This window comes from Carassius carassius, chromosome 12 (genome assembly GCF_963082965.1).
Source record: "Carassius carassius chromosome 12, fCarCar2.1, whole genome shotgun sequence".
Classification (NCBI taxonomy): Eukaryota; Metazoa; Chordata; class Actinopteri; order Cypriniformes; family Cyprinidae; genus Carassius; species Carassius carassius.
In genome coordinates this window covers 6,613,374-6,633,038 of record NC_081766.1, presented here as the reverse complement: position 1 = coordinate 6,633,038, position 19,665 = coordinate 6,613,374, and the positions used below count along the sequence as shown (strand labels likewise).

General features: G+C 37.6%; 2 protein-coding genes and 1 non-coding gene across 8 annotated transcripts in view; all 3 read right to left on the bottom strand.

Moving 5' to 3' along the window:
* Positions 1 to 12,052, bottom strand: part of LOC132154638 (cell adhesion molecule 3-like) — a 58,433-nt gene extending 46,381 nt beyond the window's left edge. For 2 of the 6 annotated variants that reach the window (XM_059563280.1, XM_059563282.1), the window contains exons 1-2: positions 11,822 to 12,050; positions 10,425 to 10,615 (exon numbers count right to left, since the gene is read on the bottom strand). In XM_059563280.1, coding sequence (XP_059419263.1) covers positions 10,425 to 10,545 — 121 coding nt within the window. In that variant the 5' untranslated portion in view covers positions 10,546 to 10,615; positions 11,822 to 12,050. Of the gene's footprint in view, positions 1 to 10,424; positions 10,616 to 11,821 lie in introns of all 6 variants that reach the window. The other 4 variants (XR_009437174.1, XM_059563281.1, XM_059563283.1 and 1 more) reach the window with 4 other exon arrangements.
* Positions 12,053 to 14,994: 2,942 nt separating this feature from the next.
* On the bottom strand, positions 14,995 to 15,068 carry trnar-ucu (transfer RNA arginine (anticodon UCU)). Its single transcript has one exon. It is a non-coding gene; the product is annotated as a tRNA-Arg (tRNA).
* A 1,778-nt stretch (positions 15,069 to 16,846) lies between these two features.
* On the bottom strand, positions 16,847 to 19,499 carry LOC132154652 (succinate dehydrogenase cytochrome b560 subunit, mitochondrial-like). Its single transcript, XM_059563300.1, has 6 exons — positions 19,408 to 19,499; positions 18,780 to 18,839; positions 18,592 to 18,693; positions 18,390 to 18,451; positions 17,900 to 18,063; positions 16,847 to 17,107 (listed from the first exon to the last, which is right to left on the bottom strand). Exons 1-6 carry the CDS (start codon positions 19,422 to 19,424, stop codon positions 17,003 to 17,005), a joined length of 510 nt encoding a protein of 169 aa, XP_059419283.1. The 5' UTR covers positions 19,425 to 19,499; the 3' UTR covers positions 16,847 to 17,002.
* Positions 19,500 to 19,665: the final 166 nt, after the last annotated feature.

Here is a 19,665-nt window from a genome sequence, read left to right as displayed (position 1 = left end):
TCTCTCTCTCTCGCTCTTGGATGTTTCCCAGGCCTTCTGCTCCACAGAGTTACATTTCAGCAGAAAGATGCTGGCAACCAAAAATTGAGAGAGAGAGGAAATGTACAACAAACAGCCAGAGGATGTGTGAGAGAGTGAGAGAAAGCAAGCACGAGAGCGCGAGAAAGAATCAGTGGCATTAGAAAAGGTGCCAGCAACAAATCTGTCCTCTGAGTTATGTGAGCCACTGGCACTTAAACACATATCTCCTGCCTTTAAATCTTATCCACATTAATGATTGGACAGCATTACCGCCCATTGCTTAATCTCTCATCACTATTGGCCACATCTGGAGAAGCCAAGTCGCTCAATCAAGTCACAGCCGCATGTTAAGTTGAGTTAAAGAAGCAAACACATCAGCACTTTCAAATGGATCGCATTTCCTAGAGAGTTCTGCAGTGGTAAACACAGCCCCAGGGCACTCATGAAAGCAGGAAGTGTGATCCAACTGCAAACCGGCTAATTGGAAATGCTTTCCTCCGTTCGAGTGGACACAGCTCTCATTCCTGTGGACCCGAGCTTGGTTCTGCAGAACCTTTGAAGCCCGACTACATGGTCCCTTTAGCTTGCTGCACAATTACGACATGACGCAGGCAGGAGAGAACCAAGTCCATGTTTATATTCATAAAATATATATCACGGGCGATGTTGGCTGGATAAAAATACCCTCATAAGTGGGTCAAACTGCTTTGAAAAGTGCACTGTGATCTTTTGCTGGAAATGTTATTATGATGTCATCAGAGCAATGGATACACTCTACCTTGTTTTTGGCATTTGATTAGCCATTATAGCTAACAGTGGCAGTGCTACAACACTTTCTTTTAAATGATTTGGCACATAGGAAAAACTGTTAACGGGATCTCTATAATTGGACAACTCTTTGCCTCTTGATTCACATTTAGATAAGGCTGAAATTAGTGATTTTTTTTAACTGATTAATCTATTGATTATTTTATCAATTAGTTGATTAATCTAATGGTTATTTCCCATACACTGTAGTGCATCAACTATTTGGTTTATTTACAAGTAATTACTAACTGTAGCTTCTGGCATTAATATTTCAATGTTTTATTCATAAAAATACTTACTTTGCAAATAAAAAATCTATAAAAAATATAATATATATATATATAAATATAAAATGCATAAATTAATACAAATCTATCAGCAATACAAATGTCCGTAAGTCAGACAAAAATAGTACAAAATATTTTTAGTGCATTATTCACGTTAAACTATGGAAGAGGCCATGGGTTATTAATTTTTTTCTTTCTTGTTTTCTCCTGATCATGACTTAATTATCTTGTGATCTCGACATAAGTTGATTTCTCATTATCATGACTTAAATAACTTGTGATGTTGACATAACGAACGTTTTTTTCTCATTATCATGACTTTATATTCTTGTGATCTTAACATAAACGTTGTTTTCATGTTATTACAACTTAATTATATCATGATCTCAACATAAAAGTTGTTTTCTCTTTATCACGACTTAATTTTTCATTTGATGGCATTTTCTTATGATTAAAGCTTGTTTTAGTTAATTATGTGTGTAGTTTGCGGTGTTACAAAGTTGTTAGTCCACACCAGCTTTCTTATATTATAACTGGTGTTTGTAGGAAAACTTGTAGGAAAACTGTAATCACACCATGAATAGGCAATGAACAATCAATAACACAACGATTTTGATGATAAACTATGGAGTCATTTTAAAAACGTTTTGTAGTCAGTGGGTTTTAAAGTTTAATTAATTTATTTAATCATAAGAAAATGACACCAGATAAAAATCTAGTTGAAGTTCAAAGGTTTTCATCCTTCATGCTGAAATCTCTCGGCTGTGTGTGTTTTATAAATTTCCTTTTAATGCCTGATCAAAAGTTACCTCGAATCTGATACCTACTACTACTTACAAAAACAACAACAGAACACATTATATAAATGTTGTTATTAAATGAAATATCTGGACATTAAACATTTATTTAATAACATTACAGTTTGATCTGAATAAACAGGGTACGTGCAACTTTGGTGTATAAGACAGCAGGCTAACTTTTTTTGTGTGACCGATATAAATAACATCATGTGATTTTGTAGAAATGGTAATCAGGTGCAAAAAAAAAGAAAAAAAAAGAATACCTATTAAAATGTCTTTACATCGAGGACCCGATCATGGAACAATGCACAGTACAAGCACAGTGTTGAACTTCTTGAGTATGTTCAGTAAGGAGCGTTTTGATTGGTGGATTAAAAGCTCACCACGATTGGCTGAATGGAACATTTTCAAAAAAATATATTTATGAATCTTAACCTGTCAGGAAGGTCTCAAAAATACAGCGCACAAATTCAAAGCAGTCCATGCACGTGTGACGATTTGCAAAAGCAGATTTGACGATCCATAAATACATGTACCATCATTCATAAATGCATTGTAGGTAGTTAATTAAAAAAAACGGGATATATACTTATTTGTGTAAACATTTTAGGTTTATTTAGGTAAGATGCATTTGTGTGAGCATTTTAGGAAATATTTATGCTTTTACTTTTATGATGTGTATTTATGAATTACATTTTGAATTCACAAATCAGATATTGTACATTTTAATTGTGCTGTGTATTTATGAATTGTTTTGGAAATGTATAATTTTTGAGTCTGATCTGGCTCCATATTTGGCAATAGGAAAGGAAATGTGATGTAATTTTACAGAATGTTTGATATAAATCTCAGTTTTTTCCCCCACTCCCAGATTTTGTGTTTTCCCTAGCAATGAACTGCTAGAGGACAAGCTAGTGCATTTTGCAAAACAAGTGTGCCACAGGGCAATTCATGGTTTGACATTATACTATTCCCAAAAAATCAGCTTTTATCCTACAACCCTGTAATGCAGATAGCATCTGTTTTAAGAGCCTTGGATCTCAGCATTGTGTCAGAGTAAACATATTGTATGCTGATTAATCTAAGGCTTTGCAGCGTCAGTCTACAGTTATTTAGAGTTTAGATAGAAGATAAGAAATTAGCAATAAGGAATTATCCATCAACTGTGTGTGCATGCATACAATGCACAAATAACATTCACCCCTCTTCTTACAACAAACACATTCTTACAACAAGCTTCTACACTGAACTTCAAATCCAGGGCTTCAAACCCAAACTTTCACATTCACAAGAGACCATAGTTACACAATTAAAAAGGTTGTCTTTGAATTCATGCACTGAAATATGAACTCACCACACTCCACCGGAAGGTGAATTGAAATTTGAATTGGAATCACAGGAAGAGGTCAATTCTGGGAAATGGATTATGTTCTTATGTTCTTTCACCCAAGTTAATTTCTTAAACATTATAAAATATTTAAACTACACACTGCATTTCCAACATAACTATCCATCCTTCCATTCATCCTCAAGGCCTATAGAACATTAAGACTTCCAGACTATTTTTTAAGTTTTAAACGAACATTTAAATAACAAATGTTGCTTATTATATAATGGAAGTTATATGAATTTCTTTGAAATCGAATTTATTTTAATTATACTTAATTACATTCAAATTCAGATTGCAATTCTAAATCCTGTTTGCTATCTCAATTTAAATTCAATTCAAATAAAGACCTGAACTTTAATTTAAAAGGCACTTCTCAGTTCAGTTTTGAAAGGCGCACAACCAGTGCCTTTTTTGAAGATTCAAATTAAGATGATATTTGTGTGGTTGTTGCATCATCTCATGAATATGCATGGCTAAAAATTCCTGAAAAACGCTCATGTCCTGATTAATGACAGGAGATCTGTATCTAGCCCAGCTTTTAACACAGGAAACATGAGAAGTTGGTGCCGAATGCACATTTAAGGCCACTCTTACATCTCTAGATACAACCATTTTGAACTCACAGAAGTCCCAACACTTAACCTTAATCTAATAGGTCAAGCTTCTCTTGCTTGTACACAAGCTCTGCACAAACCCCTTGACACAAAATGGCTTTCTAGAGTGCAAAAAAAGGTTCACGTAGCCAACAAAAAGAGATAAAACACCCTCAGAGCCTGCTTCAGTTTTTTTGAGAGGCAGGGTTTTTCCTGCATTGAAAATATTTTGGTGGCCGCCAAAACAAATTTTTGTCCCACCAAAGCCTTCTTTGATCAGTTAATGTGATTTCTGAGTTATGTAAACTGAGGGAGAGAAAGAGCAGAGAGCTGACATAAACTATACTTTCAGTTAACAAATCCTGTGCAGTGATGAAGCGTTTTCTATGTTGACACAAATCCTTTGTGATGTACAGCCTGGATTTGCACGCATCACGTCCATGTCAGCTAATGTCCGATGCACGACCTAACGAATCATTTGAACCGATTCATTTGAATGAATAGTTAAAACAAATGATCTGTCCAACAATGAACTCACAAGACATTATGTTTTATAACAAATAATTGACTCAAAATACCTCAGAAATGAGATCCTAACTGTGTTTACCCCATTTAGCAAGAGTGGTTAATAAGATTTAACCTAAATAATCCATAGTATTTGAATGTTATTTGTATTACAATGTGTAGTAAATTACCTATAAAATCATTTAGTTTAGACTGGAGGGAAGTGAAAACAGACCAAAGCAAAATTGATGTTAACTTTAGCTGCTATTTTAATCAATTGTATATGGTAGAAAATTAGACAATGTTAAATATTTTTTACGGTAATTTTTTAATGGTACTCTTTAATATTTAGTAATTATATACCAAAATAATTATCAGGTCTAGCAAAAAAAACATCTTATCCTACAAAGCTATGAAGGCCTGTGGAAAAATCAGAGCTTTTTTTTGCAAAGAGGACAAGAAAGGATGACAGTGAGAGAAACCTAATTTGGAAGAGGTTGTTAAACTGAATAAATCCCAGCCACAGTCTGAAAGATGTGGGGCCCAAAATAAATTAATAAATAAAAACAATGAGAAACCAAGTGTAAACAATGACCAATTCTTTTTTTCTAACCACTTAGGTAATGGTGACGTTTACATGTAAAGTAGTTATAACCACGTTGTTTTATTATCAGTCCTGACAGTGATTGTTTTTATCTAATGAATAATAGGATAAGCAAAACTCACAAACTGTTTCTTTTTATTTATTTTACATATATTGTCAATATTGAGCTCGCAGATCACATAGGTATGGAACTTTTTACTGTGTGTACTGATGACCGTCAGCCACCAACGAAGACAATTTTTGACCCTGGAAAAGCCCTGAGTAGACGCTCAACTCTCAAACACACAATCTCAAGCACACCTACTGATCTCACGCCATGTCTATAAAAACCCTGAACAGCCATAAACTGATTACATTGATCTTTATCCAAGTCTACATTGAAACAAGACAGCCACACTGGTGCTTGGCCAGGAGAGCCAATTCATATTCATTACGTACCTCAGAGCAGAGCCGCTGTCTCTAGATCCGTTTTTTGGGGTTTTGGCATGCAACAGCTTTGATTGGAAAGGACGAAAAGGAATCAGTGGTTCCGTTCTGTGAATCTTTGCAAATATAGGACTTGAACTAAATTATATTATCTTAATCTCAACTAATTTGACATTAAATCAGCTGCTACATTCAAACACATGAATTTGTTTTTCTTTTCTCATTATCATTTCATCTTTAACACCAGTCTATTAAACGATCAGCAGGGGGAAGGTGCCAAAAAATGCTAATGACCATATGATTGAAAACCAGAAACTATTTTTTGTGCATTTGTCTATTGAAAAAAAAGTCAAACACTCAAACAATTATTGTGAACTATTCCCATGAACTTAGATTTATGTATTTGTCAGATGCTTTTATCCAAAGCAACATACAGTGCATTAAAGACATATGCTATTGGATCATGTATTCCCTAAGAATCAAACCCATTATGTTGCCGTTGCAAGCACCATGCCTTTGAGCTACAAGAACTCAGATAATTCCACAATTATTTTACTACAATTTTTTATTTAAATATCATTCACAAGCCATCCTTACTTTTGACTGTCATGAAAAGGGAATATAGAATTGTAATCATTGATATCTTAAAACTGACTTGCAGTTCCAGTTGTCTGAAACAGAAATCTGGAATATCTTACAAAGAGTCAACATCACGGACCTTGCAGTCTTTGACAAAACTAGCGACTCAGAAGTGCTCGCTGTAATTGCCTGAGAGCTTTGTTTTCCAATGGAATTAAAAACTGGCTTCTGGGAATTATGTAAAGCCAATCAGTTTGGAGCTTGATGTTTTTACAAAGCTCTTGCTATTTTGGTGTGCAATATGCTTCAGATGGGCAGTGAGGAGCTCATGTATGCAGTCTGTCTATATGTTGGAAAACATAGCTTTTGCTATTCCAAACTATTGAGGTGCCAACCTAGACCACATTTTAAGGCATCACAAATGTGAAAACAGCTCCACATCTGTGATGTCTTATTGCTTTCTCTGATAACTCAGTTTGACTAAACTCTACGACAACATTGCATATATACTTCTCAGAGAAAAATGCATTATGTCAAGCTTGTGAAAAATGTATTTTCAGTTGAGATGCTACCTTAGAAGGCAGTAGAAACTGCTTACTGGGTCTTGGAACAGAGCTAATACCTTGAACAAAGACAAAGTACTAAGTACAAAGTACTTTAAATCAATAAATCTTTACATTTACAAACATTGTTTATCTAAAAACCTTTCTGTTTAATGTTACACTTTGTTCGTTGTAATAGAATATACCACTTTAGAACATCTAGCCATATTGAAAGCACACTTATACAGGGACCACTGCAATACTATGACAATATTTGTCTCCACAAAATGGAAACGCAAGAGAACAATAACAGCTACAGCAAGGGAAAAAAGAACATTGTAGCTCTCCTTGAAATTAAGTGAGTAAATCAAGTGAGACAAAACGCACTTTTGAGTAATTAAAATCATTTTTTTCTATAAACCACTTGCGAAAAAATGTAGTAAATCCCATGGGTGCTTCCTCCACACGCAGATCTCTATGGAGTTTTCTCGTGTGGTGAGAGAAGAAAAGTCATCAGGGGTTAAGATGTGCAAAGTGTGCGTATAATTTCTGGCCTGTGGGCTGACTAATCAGTTTTTTAGTGATCCATTACTCTGAATTATTTATGCTAAATAGCCATTCTTTTCAGGACCATTTATAATGAACATTACTCTTAAGATCTTTTAAAGGCATTCAAAAACACAAACACACACACATTTCAATAGAAAATACACACACTCACACATAACTCCACTTTAATCCTGACATGCTTTTACAAACATGCACACATGTCAGCATCACTGAGGTTTTACACAGTAAGACAGCATAAATCACTCAGTCCAAATGTGCACTAGCATCACAATTAATCATCAAAATGTGTCTCAGGTCAGTGGAGGACACAACAACATGCTTCAACAGACCGCTAGCAGCCACGTAACGCTACAAACAAACAACAAGGCTCATTTTCCCTTGCAGTGCCTCTTTTGATGAATCTGTGATACACAGTTGTTAAGCCCTATGAAATAAACCCCAGAGCTATCCCGTCCTCTTTAAAATGACCCTTCAGAATTTATCAAGCACTTTATGGAGGATATCCAGATGCTTCCACCACATGCTGAGCTGCTCGCAGACATGTCACAGAGGATGCAGCACACATATCAGAGGCTACGGGGGAACGGTCCTACAAGTCACAAATACATCAGAGACCACATGAGCAACATATGCGCTCATACACTCATACAGACCTCAGAGACCAGGGGTGGAAACTCCACTAACACATACACACTTCAGAGACCATGAGAGATGAACTGGACGTCTCTCATACACATATAAACACTTCAGAGACCAAAGTGAAAAGTTCTCTCTCTCTCTCTCTCTCTCTCTCTCTCACACACACACACACATTCAAACACATAGCCTATACAGACCATGACTGGACATCTGCACATTCTCACACACAACCTCAAGAAATGAGAAGTGAAGACCTGATAAACTTAAATCCTGAATGAAACACCTGCTAAAACATATATCCTTTTTTAGATGCTTCATTAAAGCCTTCACTTACAGTTTGGTTCAACAAAAGTGAGTACATAGCAAATATAAAGAATGACAGCGATAGAAAGAACAACAATAGTTAAAAGGGAACATTTAACAAACACTGTAGCTCAAAACAGAAACAGACAAGAACAGTAGCCTAAAGGTCAAAGTATGTTTTTTTTACGTGTACGTGAGAGCACGCTTGCAGTACGTGACACAAAAGCGCATACTGTATGGCAACACTGTCCCAGGCCACTAAGAGCTTGTAACACTCCAAAGAGAAAGACAAAACTGAAATCGCATCATATGACTAATGAATAAGAATTGAAAAGATCAGTGTCTGAGACCCGTTAAAAATACTAACATTTGTTTCCTGAGGATTAATTATACATGCGCAAAAAGCAGCAAACATCAGAACAAGAGGATTCACATGGTCTTCAAATCACATCACGCACCTGCAACACTTCTCGAGTGGAGAAAAACATCATAAAGATAGGTTATATAGGTTATATATATATATATTTTTTGTGAATGTAGACAAATAAAGGCGAACCGTTTACAAATCCGATTATCTCTATGACTAAAAGGAGAAGTTGCTTTCACTGTTAGAAGGGAAAACTCGAGTGATTGCGCTGACGCTGCATGTGTGCAACAATCATAGAAAACAATTATAGTTTTGCATTAAATCCAACAGAAACTCCAGCACAGTCTGCATATTTCACTTATTTTATCAAATATATCAGTAGGATATATCAATGTTAAAAACAGCTGTGCTGCTTTAGATTTTTGTGGAAAATGTGAAACATTTTTACAGGGTTCTTTGATGAATAGAAAGTTCTAAACCACATCATTTATTTGAAATAGAAATCTTTTGGAATATTATAAATTATTTTCCTATCCCTTTAAATCAATTAAATGTGTCCTTGGTGCATAAAGTATTTCAAAGTATTTTTTTTTACCAGTATTTTACATATTTTACTGTTCTAGTGGACATTTATGAATACTGCAACAGACTGATTGGTTACAGCAGCGCAGGAAAAGTTTGCATAAGTAGGTAAAACCAGCAGCATCACAAGTATTTTAAGACTGCACACACTCACACATACATACACATTAAGGATGCATAGGGCCAGTGGATATGCAAAAGCACACACACACACACACACACACACACACACACACACAAACACAATAATGAATAATGCATTGAGCAGCAAAAACAGCTGACAGAGTTTAAGTGTGTGTGAGAGAAAGGATGAGATCAGGATCGAAAGAAAAAGAAAGAAAGAAAGAAAGAAAGAAAGAAAGAAAGAAAGAAAGAAAGAAAGAAAGAAAGAAAGAAAGAAAGAAAGAAAGAAAGAAAGAAAGAAAGAAAGAAAGAATAACAATAAAATAATTCTTAGCAGGAACAACAACATCATCTCACTGAATCTGACATTTCAACACAAATGTCCGGTTCACACTTCTTCATTATGACAAAGGAAAACTCTATCACAGTCATCATTCATGAATAATCATCCATATTTTCACTCGAACATTTGGACATTTGATGAAGATCTGTTCAGAGAGTACTCTAGAGAGTAATACACCTACACAAGCCAGAAGACTGATTCAGTCCAACTCATTGTGATTGTGTAATGTACACTTGTGCAGCAATTATACTTCTACTTCAAATTAAAAGCAGTTATGATCTCCACTCATCAGTCTGCCGAAACATTGACGATGAATCAGACATTTCAACACAAGCTGCATTCCTTGGTGAACTAATTTAGACTTTATAATGAAAAGGATTTGATATAGATGCTGTTCAGTCCTAAACCCAATAGAGAACCAATGGCCACACTCCTACACATGCAAGCCAGAAGACCAATTCAGGATTGTGTACTGTGTGCACATGTGCTTGAGGATATAGATCTGTGGCTATTTGTGTATTTGTACTAAAATAAAAGCAGGTATGATTTCCTGAAATGATGATACCATTTCCTGATCTTCAATCCAAGTATGTTAATACGCTTTATAAGTAGCCTATATAAAAATTAGTTCATAATGATAGATAGATAGATAGATAGATAGATAGATAGATAGATAGGTAGATAGATAGATAGATAGATAGATAGATAGATAGATAGATAGATAGATAGATAGATAGATAGATAGATAGATAGATAGATAGATAGATAGATAGATAGATAGATAGATAGATAGATAGATACCAAAATAACGGAAGAAAATTCAAAAGCAGAAAATTTCTTGCTGAAATGAGGGGGGAGGTTCCTCTGTGCCCCACGAGCTCATTAACGGCTCTGTGATTCCCTTGTGAAAACAGTGAAGAGAGGTGGCCGGGGTCGTTTCTTACCGAAAACGAAGTTGCTCCTAACGGAGGTCGCGAGAAGCATGGTCAATGCCGCGAGCGCCCTGAGAGCGGCCCGCTGGAACACCGGGAATGTCATATTCTTACTCGCGCGCATCCCGCTCATCCGTCCAGTGCGTTAAACCCAGTAGTCCTCTCGAGACCTGGAGAAGTGGAGAAGCTCTACGAAGCGCTGACTGAAAGAAAGGGCACACACATACACACTCATTAACAGACGGAGAGCGCCGATTGGTCGCATTGATGCTGAGCACACACACTTCACTCCCGCGCTGCCCATGTGCTTCCATTGATATCACCGTGTCATTCACTGTGTGTGATGTGACGCAGTGATCGAAAACATTCCTTTCGTCACTCAGTAACCCAGAAAAGGACTCTGAATCGACAAACGCTACCTAAAAACGAGCGCGTGCCTGAATTGAGATAGGCTATGTGGAGTATTGCCCCGAAATCCTCCCGGCAGCCTTTAACACCGCTTTCATTATTCTTCCGCTCTGACTGCTGCGCGCGCGAGAAGAAGGTGCACCTGTCGCCCGTTGAGAATTCAGCGCGCAGTCTCACGCGACGCACTCACACAATAGTCCAGGTCGTTTGGCTGCCTATTCCTCTCTCGTAGTGCGCTTGTGTGAACTGTATAAGTCATGGCGTTGTCTGCTGAGCGGGCGGGCGACAGCGCAGAGATAATCTGTATTGTCGTGCAACTACAGAGGGAGGCAAGGACGGACAGTGGCCGTCAAACTGTGTGTGTGTGTGTGTGTGTGTGTTCAGCAGCGAAGCCTCGCCTCTCTCGACTGTTGGGATGAGGTGATGATACCTGCTGCAATTCTGTGACACGCGACCAGACACTGAACCACCCGCGCCGCCTCCCTCACTAATCGGTTCTTTTCTCGCACTTCTCTTTACCACCCCCCCCCCCCCCCCCCAACCCCCTCCCGCCTCTCCCGCTGAGAACCAGTCCCGTTCTCACCCGCGCAACCGGGACGCCCCACCGAACCACGGAAAACACTGGCAGGTGCATACAGTCCGAGATCGCTGAATGCAGAAGGAGCAGCAGGGATGTTGCTAGAGCTCGCGACTAGGAGGGGAGGGGAGACGACAGGGGGCAAACAACCATCAGCGCATTAACAGTAAGCCTAAACACACTTTAACATCAACCCCCTTCCCTTCGCTCATAGTTTAACACCTCCGAGCGTTGGACTGTTTCCTGCCCGGTGCGCCCGTCAGGAGAGGCGCTCGCAGATGCAGGCGCATTCCAGAGCACGAGCGTGCCCCTATTTACAAACCTGACAGGTGTCTCCCCCCATCAGCATGAGCGCCAGGACGCCAGAGACCATAATAGTCCTGCGTGTCTGTGTGCACAAAAGGAGGGCAGATACAATACGCACCGTTATAAGCGCTGCTCGTGATGCCCGTCGGCTCCGTCGGTTCTGGAGTGTTGGACCCGTTTCTGCCCGCTGGCGCTCACGCTAAGGTCCCAATGGATCTGTCTATCTTGATTCTCGTTCCGCCCTCCGCTGTCTTCTTGTTTTTCTTGCCTTTTCCTCTCTCCACGGCTACCGTTCACTGCAGCAAAACAGTCTGTCTGAAAGCACTGAGAGAGGGAGGGAGGCAGTGAGGGAGGGATGGAGGGAGGGGGGAGGCGCGCGGTGTGGAGGGGGAGGGGTGGGGATTTTAATACGATTTGGCCGTACCATTAGGATAGCAGGGCTAGACCAAAGTGCCTGAAAGATTATTATTATTATTATTATTATTATTATTATTATTATTATTATTATTATTATTAATATTATTACAGTTGTTCATAAAATAATTTATGTTATAAGTGCGTAAAGTTCGTGGCCTAGTCTGTTTTTAGAGGAATCTCTCAAAACTTATAACTTTTATATATAATATATTAACCGTTTGTTTGATTTTCTGACAAAACATGGCACACGGAAACAATAAAGAACATCAGTTATTATATTTGTGGATGCAAATTGATTCTATGAGTATCTTTGAAGTTCAAAAATGCTAAATTTCAAAAGTCAAAATATGATAAATTAATTGAGTATGAGTACATATGCAAACAATGCATTATTTAATTTACCTAATGTTAAGAAAACACTCTAATTGAGCAATTTCTATAACCAAGTAAATAAATAAATAGCTGTTTTAAATACTTAACTGAAAAGAAATAAACAAGAAAATATATATTTATAAATTTACACGGAATTAAATAACATTTCTGTTTACCGTAAATAAAATCATCATTAAGATTTATTTGAATTACAAGACGCTTGGACTCTTCTTAAAGTAATTAGTATTCATGAAAATAATGTCACAAAAAATCTTCATGCTCCTGAAAATAAATTCAATCTACGTCTTCCAAATTGTCGGAGTGAAATGTGAGCAGGACAATGTTTTCGTGAGGGTCGACCTTTTTATTGGTTGGTGGCGGCGCGAGGTGTGGTCTTTCGAGTCCCCGCGCGAGCCGGGCTCTGGAGACCCCGCCGGCTGCTCGGGAGGCCCGCGCGAGAGGAGAGGATGGCAGGAGGGAGGGGAGGGCGTTGCGACTCGCGAGAGGATTTAAGGATTAGTTCTGCACGTGGATTTACTCGCTGTGCGGTGCGGGGGACGCACGGGGTAAAACATGGACGACTGCATGAGAGGCAGATACCACGAGAGAGCTGCGACTCGTTCACCGTGGCGGTGGCTCGAGCAGCCAACCGGAGCCTCGGGGCGGGACACTTACGTCCCAAATCACTACATACTTGTGTCTAATGTCAGCAGCCCACAGCCTGTCGGCTTTTATTCATTTCACGGGGTGAATAAACCATGACACAGATTAGACAGTGGAAAATTAATCTCTTTATGCGGTAAATAAAAAGATACAGTTTGTAGTGTTATCATCCCAGCTTGTGCACGCACGTCAACACTGTCTTCATCACTGATACGGATGAGACAGTAGTTACATCTACCGGTCAGGAGACTGTACTGCGAGCACGGTATTCCCAGAAAGCGCCCGGTTACATCATACCACACCGAAGTAGTTCAGCCTATCGGACTGAGAATTATTCAGGCAACTGTATTTCAGTCTGCGAAGTGCGGTCCAGTGTGCCTTCAGTTTCTAGTGTTAAGAAACAGAGCCCATGCCCACGCTGACGTCATTCTCCGCAGAGCTGTGACAGTCCACGCGTGACCTGCGCAATTCCCTTTCTTCGACGTGCGAGTGTCCAGAAGCGCAGAAACCAACACCCGAGTTTCCGACCGGCCCAGGCGTGCGAGGGAAGAGAGGGATAATATTAACATAACGTCCCAATTATCAGTTTAATGACTTGCTAAACATCTTAAATCAAATACTGCATTAAAATGAGCCCTCATCTCCTCTCCCTCTCTCTCTCTCTCTCACTCTCTCTCTCTCTCACACACACATACACACACACACACACACACACACACACACACACACCAGCTTGCCTGTGGAGAAGAACAAGCCAGGATCACATATGAATGGCAAAATTGTAGATGAAATTTCAAAGCAGGATGATACTGGTGAAATTGCCTCATGTGGGTAGATGAGAGGATGAAAATGAGCTCAAAGTGGATAAATGAATGACTGAGAAACTCTCTAGTGAACATTCACACTTTCAATTCAGATAAATGCATGACAGGGTGAAAGAGGGTTTCCAGGAAGAGGATTTCCTGTAGAGTTTGATCAGGCAGTGCAGAGGTGAGATTCCTCTCTATCTCTATTCCATAATGACTGGGAAGAGCCAATCACACCGTTTCGCTGGGAAATCAATAGGACACTGATGTCTCTCTCCATCTTTCTGGCAGGCTCTCATTCTTTCTCCACCCCAACCATCCCTCTCTAACCTGAAGAAAATACTCTTCAGGTTAGAGAGACCTTATTGGCAAGACCACAGACAAGTATATTACAGCTGAACTGATTTGAGAGGGCAAAAGGGGACAAGAATGCATTAAAAAGAAAAATGGCAATTTTTACTGTATTAGAAATGTGGGATTAAAAACGTTAAAATCAAGAATACTTGCAAGTTACCAAACCGTTACATCTTTTTTTTTCCTTCATAAAGCCACGATTTTTTTCTTAAACCAAAAGTGGTTTATTGGTATGCATACACAAGGGCTCATTCACAAAAAGGTAAGCTTAAATACTGGATGTTGCATCCTCTACATGACATGTTTAATATCGCATCCCTGAAAAGAAAAATAGCTATTTTTGCTGAATAAGAAATATAGGATTAAAAATAATAATAATTATCAAGAGTACTGTATATTGAAATTCGCGGAACCGTTGCATGTCGTTTGCAAGCCGTTGCATAGTTAATTAACTGTGGAAAATCTCATAGAACCATAGGCTTTTTACATTTTTTAAATGATAATAAATTAATGTTTTATTATTGTTTTCATAACGAACGGTTTATTGCTAGTCATACACAAGATTGCGTTCGTTCACTAAAATGTAATCTGTATTGCATCCTCTGCGACGACTGAGCATCATAAAACATAATTGAGCATAAAAAATAACCATCATTCCGCGATGGCGTCATTGTCGACTCATCTCTGCCGGGACTCGAACCCGGAGCCTCTGGATTAGAAGTCCAGCGCGCTATTCCATTGCGCCACAGAGACTGAGCCACATGATGCAACGTAAAGCGAGGTTATATTCTGCATCAGTACCGTATCCTGCAGCATCAGGACCAGTGCACTGCTTGTAAACGCGTCAAGTCCCGCTAGGGGGAGCGCGCGCGCCTCTTGTTTTGACGTCATGCGGCAATGGCGCCACTGCCTCCCTCCGCATCCGAAAGCAAAATAAGCATGGGTTTTTGATAAATTTTTGTAAACGACAATCATCCAGAAATCTCAGCGACTCTATAAAACATCTATGTTATTCAAATTACTACGATAGCTCAAACAAACGCTAATTATTTCGCGTGGTTTACTTTTAACAATCAGCTGTACCAGCGTTATTCTGGACAGAACAAACAAAAACCATAAGAGAAATTAATAACATTACCTAAAAAGCGACGTCTTTTATGTATATTCGATTTTCAGTAGTATAGTTTAATTATTTGTTTGTTGTAAAATTAGCCCATTATAGATTAAATATCCTGCCAGGGTTTTTCAAGCTCTAGAACATATTCGTTAATTGTTAAAGGCAGCTAGGCTATGTTCGTGCATAAATATCAATTTAGAGTGAATACAGTAAACATGATATTATAAAGGCGTTAAACAATTTGTTCGTATAGTAAAAAATTGAAAATAGGACACTATTTAGGCTACTTTGTATTAAATTAACAGTGAATTCTTTTCACCATTAGAGTAGCCTACTGTTCAATGTGTAAACCTTAAGTGAAACGTTTTGTACAGCACTTTTCACAAATATTATTACAAAGGCACTTTGCAGAGATTAGTGCAATGTAACCTCCAGGAGATAAAGACCATAGCCTACAGAAACTGCAAGGACAGATATATATATATATATATATATATATATATATATATATATATATATATATATATATATGTGTGTGTGTGTGTGTATTTATTTATTTTGTTTTCAGAAGGATATCTGGGGTCCCTAGATCTCAGTTTGAAAACCACATAATCCAACCAGATGCAATACTTAAACTGAACATGACTTGATTATTCTTGAGCACAAGTGGAAGGTCATGCCGTCTAGTTTCACATGCAGATAAATGTTATCTCCTGATTTCGTTTTTTAGTGAAGCGGAAGGGAAGTGAGGAGTTTTCTCAGTAAACATTCAGTGTAGTGACTTCATGTAGTCTGTAATCCAAACCAATCCATTTTACGACATTACCATTTAAATGAAAAAAGCCCACAGCAATCCTTGACATTATCATTCAGGTGAACAAGATTTCAAGGAGAATAATTTATCCTGTGCAGCCAGACTTCAACATTTGTGTTTATTAAGAATACTAACAATATTCTAATCGCTCTCTCTTATTAGTGGTTACTATGAAACATCTACCTTACCATCATTATGACACACAAAATGCATTGTTCTAAAAACAGTATCTTTATAGATGTTACAGGAAATTGAGCGGAGAGAAACGGTACACGATTCATACTACAAACTTCACCTCTTCTTTTAACTTCTTATATAGTCATGCTGGGAGGAAGGCACAAAACTACATTTTTCATATATACCCCCCAGTCTTAAGGTTTAATTGGCCTTTAAATCACCTAAAGTGATTTTATTAAACTGAAATCAAGCACAAGTCAACATTTTTGGAAATACTGCAATGACACAATGAAACAAGACAAATGCTCAGCCCACTCCTTATATTTCCATATGATTGCTGTAAAGTTAATTTTAAATGCCAATTAAGTGGTATGCCCCTCTTTTTCAGTTTAGCAATGTGCAAGGCATGAAAAACACAGTGAATAGTTTTTGGGTTGATATTTATTTTGCATTTTTTATATGAATCAATTTGGTCCTTATAGGCCACTTCTAAGACAGATAAACAAAAGAACACCACTTCGTCCAATTCCATGTCTTCTTCATTTGTGCATCTCACTCAGTCCTCTCATTTCCACGGATTTACATGGCAGCAAGACCAATCGATGTGAGAACAGTCAAAGCAATGACAATGTAGCCAGAACGATAGACTTCAGGAATCTTAAAACCCTTCCCAAGATCCCATAACTGAAAGAAAGAGGAAAAGAGAGATTTATATCAAAGTGTGATATGATATATTTGGGCACATAAATAAAAAAATCAAAATCAAATTAATTACATGATATGCTGAATAATAAACCAAAATAATATCAGTATTTGCTTAGAATAGTCTTATAAAATGATATTTCATTATTCTGGCAGACGAGGAAAACATTGAACAGACATTAAAAAATTCTGTAAAATATGCTAACGTTCAAAAGTTTGGGGTTGGTAAGGCTTTTAAAGTTTTTGTAAGAAGTTTCTAATGCTCATCTAGGCTGCGTTTATTTGATTAAAAAAAAAACGTAATATTGTGAATTATTATTACTATTTAAAATAACTATTTTCAGTATTAATATATTTTAAAATGTAATTTATTCCTGTGATGGCAAAGCTGAATTTTCAGCATCATTACTGCAGTCTTCACATGATGCTTCAGACATCATTCTATTACGCTAATATGTTAAAAACCGCTTATGGAAACTGTGATATATTTTTTCAGGATTCTTTAATGAATAGAAAAAACAACAACAGTATTTATTGGTAAAATCAAAATCTTATTAACATTAGAAATTTCTAAACTGTCGCTTTTGATCTATTTAATGAATCCTTGCTGAATAAAAGTTTTAATTTCTTGATAAAATAAATAAATAAATAAATTCATTTTATTAACCCCAAACTACTGAACCATAGTGTCTTAATTTCACACTTTGGTCACATTCAACTGGTTACACTGTCACGAGTCATTATCAGCACGAGTAAATGTGTGTATGAATGTACCAGATGACGGATGCCGTTGAAAGTGTGGAAAGCCACTGGGAAAGCCAGAGCAAATTTGCTGAAAGCAAGAAACTGGGGCCCAAAGGACATGGAGTGAATCAGATCAAGGTAATGTGGGTAACTCTCAGGTAACACCAACGCAGCAAGTGCAAACGCAGAGATTCCTGAGACCAAAAAGATCAACATCATCATTTTATATTAATATGCAAAAGACCAAATCTATAAAGTTTTAGTACACATCACAGCTATAACAACAACAAAGAGGAAGGACATCACTGGAAGCACTTTAATAAGGACGATTAACGATAAAAACACTGACAGCCAATCAGATTATACCTAACTTTAAAGTTCTTGAGCATTTAAAGCAGTAGACAACATGACTGTATGCTTATAATAAACAGAACGTTATCGTTATTGTATATGCTAATATATTTATCATTTTGTGGTCCTTTAAACACATTATCAAAAGACAAGACTATATGTTAGCTACCTGAGCTTAGTGCTACTCCTGTTCCTCTGTGTGAGATGGACATCATCATGGGGACTGACCACCTGAAAACACCAAAGCCATTAATCCATTGACTTTTAGTGACATTTCATTTAGAACTCACCGCAAACCAACATCCTCACACGTCCAATCCTGTAGATTGTATGATCAATACACTCCAAGAAGCAGAAGTGTGAACACTCACTGGTAGATGCTTATATGAGGCGAGACAGGTCGGTTGAGTCGTGTGTTTTTGGTCCAAAACTTGTCCATTTCCTCTTTTGCTGTAGTTCCCATAGGAACAGCACTGAAAAGAACGGAACAAAAGGAGCTTTACACATTAATATGAATTCTTCAATTGAAAATGTTTAACGAAAATACAAGTATACGCACTGTCTGTAGAGTACGCCAACCTGCAACCGTGATGAACACAGACCCTGCCGGGCCAATGTCCTTTAACACAGAGAAACCCCATACTTTTCAGACACAAAATATGTATTCAAGTATAAAACTAGCACCTTTAAGTACAAATACACATTTACATACAGTTACAACAATGTGACAGGACATAAGTAACGCCTAATATGGTTAATCCTATAAATCAGGGATATGTCAAACTGATCCAGTTCATGTGATAAGACTCCAGAGATGAGCTCAGACATATGAAAATTACATATGTCTGAGTCATACAAAACAACACTCAAAGTTTTGATGTTTTCGAATTTGATGACAAGATTATTACAGACAGTATGAACAAACACAACTATTATCATTCTGAAAAACTTGATGTTGAAATAAAAATAAATGGACTGACTGATAATGAAAACAAAAACATGAAGCATAGACATGGTTATAAAGATTTTAGTAGATCAAAGTGCACTTGTTACATTTACAACATGTTAACAACATCAGAACTGCCAGATAATATGGCTTCAAAAAGAATGTCACAACGATTAATTTCATCTTAAACAAAAGAAAGAGCAAAACTGTCACGTTTTAAAAATGACATGTTCGTACTGACCTTAAAAGCAACGCCATGTTTTCGAGCTTGAGTGTTCGGACGTGACGCAGCAGGATGTTATGTCACAAAAGAGTTCACAGGCCACCGCCATTTTGGTAAGGTCATTACTAGCGGTAAGTGAGGTCATTGTCAGTTTAGGGCAGGCTATGCAAATAGGTATCCTTGATTATATTTATTTTCGGATTAAATAATAATAGTTGTAAAGAAAGTTATACTTAGCCATTTAGATTTTTTTAATTCATCTTCATGTTCACATTT